This window comes from Chelonoidis abingdonii, chromosome 8, assembly GCF_003597395.2.
Source record: "Chelonoidis abingdonii isolate Lonesome George chromosome 8, CheloAbing_2.0, whole genome shotgun sequence".
NCBI classification, from domain to species: domain Eukaryota; kingdom Metazoa; phylum Chordata; order Testudines; family Testudinidae; genus Chelonoidis; species Chelonoidis abingdonii.
This window is the reverse complement of record NC_133776.1, coordinates 65,111,607-65,122,209: the sequence shown is the minus strand read 5'-3', so window position 1 is coordinate 65,122,209 and position 10,603 is coordinate 65,111,607. Positions and strand designations below refer to the sequence as shown.

Sequence of the window (10,603 nt, the reverse complement as noted above, 5' to 3'; positions counted from 1 at the left end):
CTCCCTCTTCGGCATAGAGTGTCTTCACCAGACACGCTGCGGCGCAGCTGCACTGCTGTAGTGCTTATAGTGTAGAATAGCCCTAAGCGTTTTCATGAGAATCATAAAAGGCACCTCTGGCCCCAGCCCGTCACTTTCCCCAATTTCAAATCTCTCCTTCAAAAATACAGAGTAACGAGAGCTGTTCAAAGAAATGGGTGGGAAAATACTTGGTTAATATTAGCAAAAAAGTTCCTATTTTCCCCTAACCGTGGAGCAACAGTGGAGCCATTTTTTAGTGAAATTCTGGGATGGGGACGGGGGACTGAACCTGAACAGAGTCCTGACAGTGAAAATTTCAGCCCAGGTGGTTAAATTTTGGAAAAGTTTATAAGCAACCAACCACACAGGCTTGCAAGAGGAAGCATTAACCAGACTTAGGTATGGGTATTTCTGAGAGCTGGCCATAATGATGACAGGTTTCCAAATTTGATTGTAGCTTCTCCTGGATCATTCCTAGTGGCATGAGACTAGGGAATGCTCTTTACGGCCGCTGCAGCATGTCTTCCCCAAGCTCCTGCTCTACCTGCACAACATATATATGTTCATGAAGTGTGCCCTATCGCCTCCCACTGCTGGGGCTCAGTGCCAGCCTCATCATGGAGTACTGGGGAACTCAGAACGTCCATAAATCTTTCAGAACAGTGATAGGGCCCTGCACAGACAGGTAAAGGATTTCAAACCCCCTTATTGCTACTTGCATGCCAGCAGTTCCTGGGCAATGGTATAACTCACTGAGAGAACTTGTGAATAAAACTGGAATTTTGGAGAACTTGGTGGGCCGTGGTCATCTCTACTGGAAAACAAGAGCAGTAAGGAAACCCTGTGGGGAGAGTGTAGCTCTGCATCCACTTCAACTGTAAGCTTTACAGGGCTAGGACTGTCTTGCTGTGTGTACGTACAAAGCCTAGCACAGTGGGACACTGACCATGGTTGAGGCCTTTCAGTAGCCACTGCAGTAGGAATGTTAACAGGAGTACGAGAGACAAGGTGAGGGAGGAAACCTTTTTACTGGACCAACTTCTGTTGGCGAAAGACGAGCTTTCAAACTACAGTGACCCGAAGAAGAGCTCTGAGTAAATTCAAAAGCTTGTCTCTCTTCCCAACAGAATTTGACCCAATAAAAGATGTTACCTGCCCTACCTTGTCTCTTTAATATCCTGGGACTGGCATGGCTACACCACCACTGCAAATAATGGGATTGTGATCATTACTTTTAAATAAGTTTGACAGCCTAAAGACTCCCTAAAAATCAGACTTTCCCCCATTGTGCTTGAATGGGTGGCAAGCCCTGTTGAATGGGTGGCTATTTCAGTTTACAGCTTGGTGACAACAGTCTGGAGTTAGCTTCTGGACAGACACATTCTGCTTCAGAACAGCCAGGGAAACCACATGTTACAATGCTCGGCTTGCACCCTGTTACCACGGCTATATAATGGGGGGAAATAACATTCCAAGTTTAAAATACCCGAGTTCTGTTAGTTTTTGGAGTGTAGAGAAGCCTTGTGGCTGTAGGTGACAATGGAGGTCAACTTAAAGCTGACAGTAAGTTAAGGTTCAGCACTCTTCATGTTCTTGGGTGGGAGGGAAAGAAAGCCCAGCTAAAATCCTGGTACGGGTTATATAATTATTCAGAACCACAATTGCCAGGCTTTTCAGCTCTGGCTTCAAGTCTCCTGACTTTGGTGGGTTAAAGCCAGCCCCTTCCCTGCATTGTACAGGTGGTAAGTTATTTACAAGTGAACGGGCAGAGGAAACTCAACATATAGACAATAAAAAGTGAGTTACAAGGCCTGCTACCTCCTGGTCTGCTTCCTCCTTGGAATGTCGTTTATTTTCTCTTTGGTCTCTTTGGCTCCTGTGATCTGCAAAGCAGCGAGAGGCTGGTTAGCTCCTGTGTTGTGTTTTATATAAGTCATGCTTTGTGTAGAGGGTGACTGCACCTTTCTATGGCATTTTAAGGGAGCCCAGCTGTAGGCTACGCCTTCACTACCCGCCGTATCAGCGGGTAGCAGTCAATTGCTCGGGGATCGATATATCGCGTCTCGTCTAGACGTGATATATCGATCCCCAAACGCGCTTATATCGACAGAGGGAGCTGCGGACATCGATCCCGCGTTGTGAGGACGGTGAGTAATTCGATCTTAGATACTTCAACTTCAGCTACCTTATTCACGTAGCTGAAGTTGCGTATCTAAGATCGATTTTCCTCCGTAGTGTAGACCAGCCCGTAGAGAGGAGTGCAAATCACAGTCTTTTAGAGAACACGAGTTGTCAGATCCTCCCTTTCCACCATAAGGTAGAAATGTTGGGATTTTAGAGTCAAGAGCAGGAATGTGAGTGGGAAAATGAAATTTCCTGTCTAATATTCCCCCATCACCTGCACTTCACCCTCTGTTAATTATCTGATACTAATCTGATTTACTAGAATCTCCAGCGGCATTTGCTCTTGCTGGTATTTCAGACACTGCAGGAGGAAGAGCTATTGCTACCACACAGATTAACTTCAAGAAAACAATATACTCTCAGAGTCTCTTCCCCAGGGCAGCAGTGGCTTTTGGAAGAACTCCCAGATGTTAATACATGTGTTACAAAGTGCTCTGCGATAACCAGGCGAAAGATGAGAAAAATGCACAAGAAGTTGCATATCTTGAGAACAGCATCCCAGGAGAGTTGGTAGATGGGGTAGGAAAGGAAGGAAATCTAGTCTGCTCAAGGGCATTGTATCTGAGACATACTTTTATCTGCCCACAGATCTAAAGTGACACAACAACAACAGCTAGAGACAGTGGTTCACATCACAAGGCCACAGAACCCAAGAACTATAAATACACAGACTTGGGGGGGAATGTAAGAGACACATACAAACTAACTGGGCATCTGAGCAATGGGGGACAGACAAATGGCATTTAAGATGAAAGACTTTAACACTCTTAATACAGGACAGCTGAACAATTTGCCCCAGTGAGCTAAGCAGTTATTCAGTCCTTACACTAATTTTGTTCTGTTTAACATTTAGTCCAATTTTACTCTTGTAATTTCTATGCCAAATAAAACCTTGTTTTTATTTCAAGGCAACTGGATGGGTAATTGTTGGTAGGGACAATCCCTGGCTAGATGGTCTCGAGGGAAGGAGATCAACTGCAATGTGGACATAGGTTTTGGAGGTGTGACTGTAGTATGTGTAGACACGCCTGACCTAGCTTGGATTCCCATAACATTGATACTGCAGCAACACTGACTGAGCACAGACTCTAGGTTCCGGGCTGCCTTGTACAGCCAGTGCTGTAGCCTGTGCTGCTGCAGCTTCACTATTTGTATCCAAACTAGTGAGATTAGCACAGGTATCCCTGCAGTCTTCCAATTACCACTGCTTCCTGCCTGCAGCATACATTCAGTCTCCACAGGGACAGAGGTACCTGTTTGAGCACTTTATTTAGGAACCAGCTTGTTAAAGATATTTAGGTGCACAACGACAGAGCTAGGTGCCCTGGGTGCTGAAAACCCCATGAGGCACCTATCTGAACTGTTAGGTGCCTAAATACCTTTAAAAACCTGTCCCCTAGTCAAAGACATCTCCCAGGGCATTGACTGTAGCCAGGTCAGTTGGAGCATGGGGAAGTGAGAGCCATACACAAAGTTACTCAGGAAAGAGAGAGGCAGTAAATTATGGTTATACAGAGCCTGGAATGAAACCAGAAGGATACTCACACCAAATGAAGAGGGTTAGAAGGCCAAGGAGAGAGATTACAGCTGAGGTGACTGCGTAGCCTGTCAGATCTACAGTCTGTGAGCAGCCTCTGTCTATATGCATTTTTTTAAAAAAAGAGCAAGTTACAGCTTGTCAGTAGCTTGCACATTTATTCAAAGAAATCATTGGGGAGCTAAAATGTAGGACATAAACTTTCATTTAAGCCAGACCTCTATAGGGCTAAGACATGTCTGTGGGAGGAGAGAACCAGAATATCTATATTTTATAATAATACAGAAGATTCAAGTGTGCTGCCCTGGGGACATCCACTCTAGATCCCTGACCAGGACTTTTGAGTGACCAAAGGTGAGACAGACCTCCTGAAAATCCTTCCTAGGTTTTCTGCTGAGCCAAGGGCACAGCGGGATGGGACTTTGGGGGTCAGGACAGAATCATAGAATATCAGGGTTGGAAGGGACCTCAGGAGGTCATCTAGTCCAGGCCTGCACAACATATGGCCTGCGGGCCGCATGTGACCTGTGGAGGCTCACTGTGCTGCCTGCAGGGGGATTCTAAATCCCGCACACACAGCGCTCTGCGGGCAGCCACGGGGAGCCCAGAGCCCTTTAAATCCCAGCTGCGGCCAGGAATCAAAAGGCTCTGGGCTGCCGGCAATGACTGGGAGCCCAGAGCCCTTTAAATCTCAGCCGCAGTCGGGAAACAAAGGGCTCTGGGCTGCCCGAAGCAGTGGGGAGCCCAGAGCCCTTTAAATCTCAGCTGCAGCTGGGAATCAAAGGGCTCTGGGCTGCCTGCAGAGATTCCCGGCTGCGGCTGGGATTTAAAGGGCTCGGGGCTCCCTGCCGCTGCAGGCAGCCCAGAGCCCTTTGAATCCCGGCCGCGGCTCCAGCAGATGGGCTGGGGCTGGGATTTAAAGGGCTTGGGCTCCCCTCAGCAGCAGGAGCTCTGGACCCTTTAAATCCCTGCCCCAGCCCTGCAAAGCTCTGGGTTCCCCCAGCCGCTGGAGCCCCAGGCCCTTTAATTTGCCCCTGAGGCTCCCAGCCACCTCTTCAGCTAGGAGCCCTGGTTGATTTAAATTAAGTATCACCTCCACCCCCACCTTCCTTTTGCCACAGCTGTTTTGGTGGGCAAGCTTGGGAAGGAGTTTGTTCTACAGGCTGGGAGGTGCGGGGTGGGGTGTTTCCGAGGGCGGGGTTCGGTCTGCAGCTGTTTTTGGAGTAATGTGGCCTCGCCGCTTTTACGAGTTGTCAGCCTGATCTGTCCAACCCTCTGCTAAAGCAGGGCCAATTCCAACTAAATCATCCAGCCGGGGTTTTGTCAAGCCTGACCTTAAAAACCTCTAAGAAGGAGATTCACCACCTCCTAGGTAACCTCACTTCCAGTGCTTCACCACCCCTAGTGAAAAGCTTCCTAATATCCAATCTAAACTTCCTCCACGCAATTGGACATTACGTCTTTGTTTGTCCTCAGGTACCACTGAGAACAGTTAGATCCATCCATCCTTTTGAACCCCTTTCAGGTAGTTGAAATCCCCTCATCAAATCCCCCTCATTTTCTCCTTTGCAGACTAACATCCCAGTTCCCTCAGCCTCCTCATAAGTCATGTGCTCCAGCCCCCTAATCATTTGTTGCCTCCGCTGGACTCTTTCCAATTTTTCCACATCCTTCTTGTGAGTGGGCCCAAAACTGGACCAGTACTCCAGATGAGCAGCACCAGTGTTGAATAGGGGAATGATCACATCCTCGATCCGCTGGCAATGCCCCTACTTATACAGCCCCAAATGCCTAGCTTCTTCACAACAAGGGCACACTGCTGACATATCCAGCTTCTCATCCACTGTAACCTAAGTACTTTTCTGCAGAACTGCTTCCTAGCCATTCGTCCCTAGCTGTAACAGCTGTTACCAATAAAAAAGGATCTTATTAAAGGGGACAAGACATTTGTCACATTTATTGTAAAATACCATAATAAAAAAAGATAACGCAAACAACGTTGTTTAGCTACTTATTCCTGTATATCCATTCAATCCACATATTCATACAAGTTCTGGATAGATATTATAGTTACACAGCCTAAAGTGCTTGTGAGATACTGGCAGGTATCCTGTACACAAGAGTGGAGCGAGCCGGTCAGGTGCACCTGATGCTCCTGGAGCGCGGCAAGCAGAACCATAGACTCAAAGTCCTCAGTCTTTAGAGGTTCAGCTTTATAGGGATTTTCCCTATGTTGTTCAGGAGTTGCTCATTTCTGCTGTTTTAAATTAATCAGCAGGTGCTGCTCCATGTGGCAGCAGAATGTTACCAAAGTCTCTTACCTCACCCTTCTTTTACAGGCTTTATTTTGGATCAAAGTCTATAGTCTTGCTGTGTCACGCTGCCTTTGGGTTTGATTGATCACCCGCCATTGCAGGCGGACTTTCAGCCTTGAACTGCTTGACTTCCTTATGTTGTTCTTTTGCCTTTCTTTTTAGGTGGATGCTTTTTACTTTGTTTCACTGTTGTCTAGTTTCAGCGTTGGTAGTTGAATTTCACCTTATCAGGACAGGCTGGGCTGGAGGTTGATTTATCATCCATACATGCCTCATCACAATCTAAACTAACTATAAGATTACAGCAGGTTTGCAAAAATGAAGGTTGGAGGAAGCTTTTACAAGATGGAGTAGTGTTTAAATGGGTTTGAATACAATATGCCAGTGTAGTGAATGGTAACAGAATTACATTAAAAGTGACAATGAAAAACAATTTCATTTATCAGTTCTACACAGTGAAGGGATTCTTCCGTCCTAAGTGCAGGCTCTCACTTGTCTTGTTGAATTCTCAATCAGGTCATCAAGTTTCTTTGGCCAGTCCCTAATTTGTCTAGGTCCCTCTGTATCCTATCCCTACCCTCCAGCATATCTACCACTCCTCCAGTTAGCGTCATCTGCAAACTTGCTGAGAATGCAGTCCACGCCATCCTCAGATCATTAATGAAGTTATTGAACAAAAACTGGCCCGACGACCTTGGGCACTCCACTTGAAACTGACTGCTCAACTAGACATGGAGCTGCTGATCACTACTGTTGAGCCCGATGATCTAGCCAGCTTTCTATCCACCTTATGTCCATGCATCCAGCCCATACTTCTTTAACTTGCTGGCAAGAATACTGTGGGAGACCATATCAAAAGCTTTGCTAAAAGTCAAGAATAACACATCTACTGCTTTTCCCTCATCCACAGACCCAGTTAGCTCCTCATAGAAGGCAATTAGGTCAGTCAGGCATGACTTGCCCTTGGTGAATCCATGCTGACCATTCCTGATGACTTTCCTTCTCCTCTAAGTGCTTCAGAATTGATTCCTTGAGGACCTGCTCCATGATTTTCAAGGGACTGAGGGAGGCTGACTGGCCGTAGTTCCCTGGATTCTATTTCTTCCCTTTTTAAAAGATGGTCAGTACAGTAGCCTTTTTCCATCATCCGGGACCTCCCTGATCGCCATGAGTTTTCAAAGATAATAGCCAATGGCTCTGCAATCACATCCGCCAAACCTTCTTTAGCACCCTTGGATAGAGCACATCCGGCCCCCCATGACTTGTGCTCATCTAGTTTTTCTAAATAGTCCACCACTTCTTTCTCCACAGAGGGCTGGTCACCTTCTCCCATACTGTGCTGCCCAGTGCAGCAGTCTGAGCTGACCTTGTTCTGAAGAAGAGGCAAAAAAAATCATTGAGTACATTAGCTTTTTCCACATCCTCTGTCACTAGGTTGCCTCCTCATTCACTAAGGGGTCCACACTTTCCGTGACTTGTTGCTAAAACCTGAAGAAACCCTTCTTGTTACTGTGAAAGTTACTGTAACCTCCTAACAACTAATGGTTTGCAGTGGGGAAGCAGAAGCCTCACATACACAGTATCCCGAACTTTTGAACTGTTTTTCTCTTCTGCCTCAAAGCAGAGAAAACTTGGCTTCAACACAGTTTTTACTAACCAGGATAACAGAATGTGGGTTTGACCACCTACCAATCAAGTGTTAACACGCAGGGTCTTTGTCTGAAAGTATATAAAGGCTTGTGAATGTGTATGGAACAGAGTCTTTTGTACCAAGGTACAAGGCTCTCCTTTCTTCTGCAGAATAAAGCATCTTTCCTTATCCTGTCAGGCTGTTATTGGCTCTCAGCTAGGCAGACCTGATATTTTCGGTAACATTACTCTTAACATCTCTTGCTAGCTGAACTCAAGTGTGATTTGGCTTCCTGATTTCACTCCTGTATGCCTGAGCAATATTTTTATACCCCTCCCTGGTCATTTGTCCAATCTTCCACTCTTGTAGCTTCTTTTTGCGTTTAAGATCAGCAAGGATTTCACTGTTAAGCCAAGCTGGTCGCCTGCCATATTTACTATTCTTCCTACACATCAGGATGGTTTTTCCTGCAACTTCAATAAGGATTCTTTAAAATACAGCCAGCTCTCCTGACTCCTTTCCCTCTCGTGTTATTTCCCAGGGATCCTGCCTATCAGCTCCTGAGGAGTCAAAGTCTGCTTTTCTAAAATCCAAGTCCGTATTCTGCTGCTCTCCTTTTTCCTTGTGTCAGGATCCTAACTTGATCATCTCAAGGTCACTGCCTCCTAGGTTCCCATCCACTTTTGCTCCCCTACTAACTCTTCTCTGTTTGTGAGCAGCAGGTCAAGAAGAGCCTGCCCCTATGTTGTTCCTCCAGCACTTGGACCAGAAATTTGTCCTCTACACTTTCAAAAACTTCCTGGATTGTGTGCACCGCTGTATTGCTCTCCCAGCAGATATCAGGGTGACTGAAGTCTCCCATGGAGAACCAGGCCTGCGATCTAGTAACTTCTGATAGTTGCCAAGAAGAAAGCCTCATCCAACTATCATCCCCTGGTCTGGTGGTCTATAGCAGACTCCCACCACATCACCACCTCTTGTTCTCACACTTCTAAACTTAATCAGAGACACTCAGTTTTTCTGCAGTTCATCACGGAACTCTGAGCAGTCATACTGCTCTCTTACATACAATGCAACTCCCCAGCCTTTCTGCCCTGCCTGTCCTTCCTGAACAGTTTATATCCATCCATGACAGTACTCAGTCATGTGAGTATCCCACAAGTCTCTGTATTCCAATCATCATCATAGTTCCTTGACTGTGCCAGGACTTCCAGTTCTCCCTGCTTGTTCCAGGCTTCTTGCATTTGTGTATAGGCAACTTAAGATAACTCGTCTGATTGTCCGCTTTCTCGTCTGAGACAGGATCCTCCCTCTTGCACTCTCCTGCTCATGCTTCCTCCGGTATCCCATTTCCCACTTACCTCAGGGCTTTGGTCTCCTTCCCCTGGTGAACCTAGTTTTAAAGCCTCCTCCTCACTAGGTTAGCCGCCTGCTTGCGAAGATGCTCTTCCCTCTCTTCTTAGTGGAGCACATCTCTGCCAAGCACTCCTCCTTCTTGGAACACTATCCCATGGTCGAAGAATCCAAAGCCTTCTCTCCAACACACCTGCATAGCCATTCATTACTCCACAATTAGACGCTCCTTACCCAGGCCTTTTCCTGCACAGGGAGGATGGACGAGAACACAACTTGCCCCTCAAACTCCTTTATCCTTTCCAGAGCCACGTAGATCTGCAGTAGCCGCTCAAGATCATTCTTGGCAGTATCATTGGTGCCCATGTGGAGAAGCAGGAGGGGTAGCAATCTGAGGGCTTGATGAGTCTCGCAGTCTCTCCGTCACATCATGAATTCTAGCTCCTGGCAAGCAGCGAGACCTCTCGGTTTCTCGTCGGGGGCGGCAGATAGATGACTCAGTTCCCCTGAGGAGGAGTCCCCAACCACCCACCCACCTCCTTCTCTGGGACGGTGGTTGAACCCCCATCCCTAGGACAGTGCATCTCGTGCCTCCAATCAGTGGAGTCTCCTTCTGCTCCCTTCTCTCAGATGTACCATCTACTCCACTCTCGCATTAGTACCTGTGGAAAGGACATGAAAATGGTTGCTCATCAATCTCCATTGCTGTACATGGACGCTCCTCTTTCTTCTTCTGGAGGTCACATGCTGTCAAATTTCTTCACCGTCCTCTTCCCTCTGCACAGCCTCTCGATTCTTTAGGACGTTGTGCCATAGAAGCATATCCTGATGTCTGTCCAGAAATCTTATTTCTCTCTATGCAATGCAGGGTTGATACTGTTGCTCCAGATCTCAAACCTCCTCTTCCAGTATGGAAACTGCTTGCACTTTGTACAAGACAAAGTCGCTTCTGTCTGTGGAAAGACAGACAAACATGGCACACCTTCCAGGTTACAAACAGCTGATTGCTCACCTTCCATTATTCTTCTTCTAAGAGCTTCTCAGCTGTTGGCAGCAACTCCTGGAAGTCCGTGAGATGAAAGCCTCAGTGGGCTCTCCCGCAACGAACTCTCCAGGCAAACACACTCTGTTAGCCTCTGCTTGTCACCGCTCAGCTGGTTCGCTGCTGACTGCCTTTTTATAGCAGTCAGCCCACTCAATGGCCACCTGGATACAAAGCCTTCCCAATTCACAATGTTCAACACAACAAACAATCAAACAATCAGCACACAGTCCAACTGACAAACTGAGCTCAAACTAAGCTATGGAATAAAGGAAACAGAAGACTTTTTATCAATACTTAGAAGCAAGAGGAGACAAGGACAGGGTAGCCACTGCTCAGTGAGGAGGAAAACAGTAACTGGAATACTTTGGAAATGGCAGAGATGTTATATATACTTTCTTGTTTCGGGTTCAACTGACAAGCTGAAGAATGTCTATACAATAGTGATATGCTTTGGGAAGGGGATGGGTTTAAGAAGATAGAAATAAATAAAGAGCACGTTAAAAATCCATTAGAAATAG

The 10,603-nt window shown here is 46.6% G+C and overlaps 1 protein-coding gene across 2 annotated transcripts in view; it reads right to left on the bottom strand.

The window, feature by feature from the left end:
- Nucleotides 1–260: 260 nt before the first annotated feature.
- The window catches only part of LOC116819994 (uncharacterized), a 25,675-nt gene continuing 15,332 nt past the window's right edge, over nucleotides 261–10,603 (bottom strand). Inside the window, exons 8-10 of one of the 2 annotated variants that reach the window (XM_075069003.1) lie at nucleotides 3,751–3,843; nucleotides 1,840–1,904; nucleotides 261–565 (exon numbers count right to left, since the gene is read on the bottom strand). In XM_075069003.1, coding sequence (XP_074925104.1) covers nucleotides 524–565; nucleotides 1,840–1,904; nucleotides 3,751–3,843 — 200 coding nt within the window. In that variant the 3' untranslated portion in view covers nucleotides 261–523. The remainder of the gene's footprint in view (nucleotides 566–1,839; nucleotides 1,905–3,750; nucleotides 3,844–10,603) is intronic. The other variant, XM_075069004.1, reaches the window with a different exon arrangement.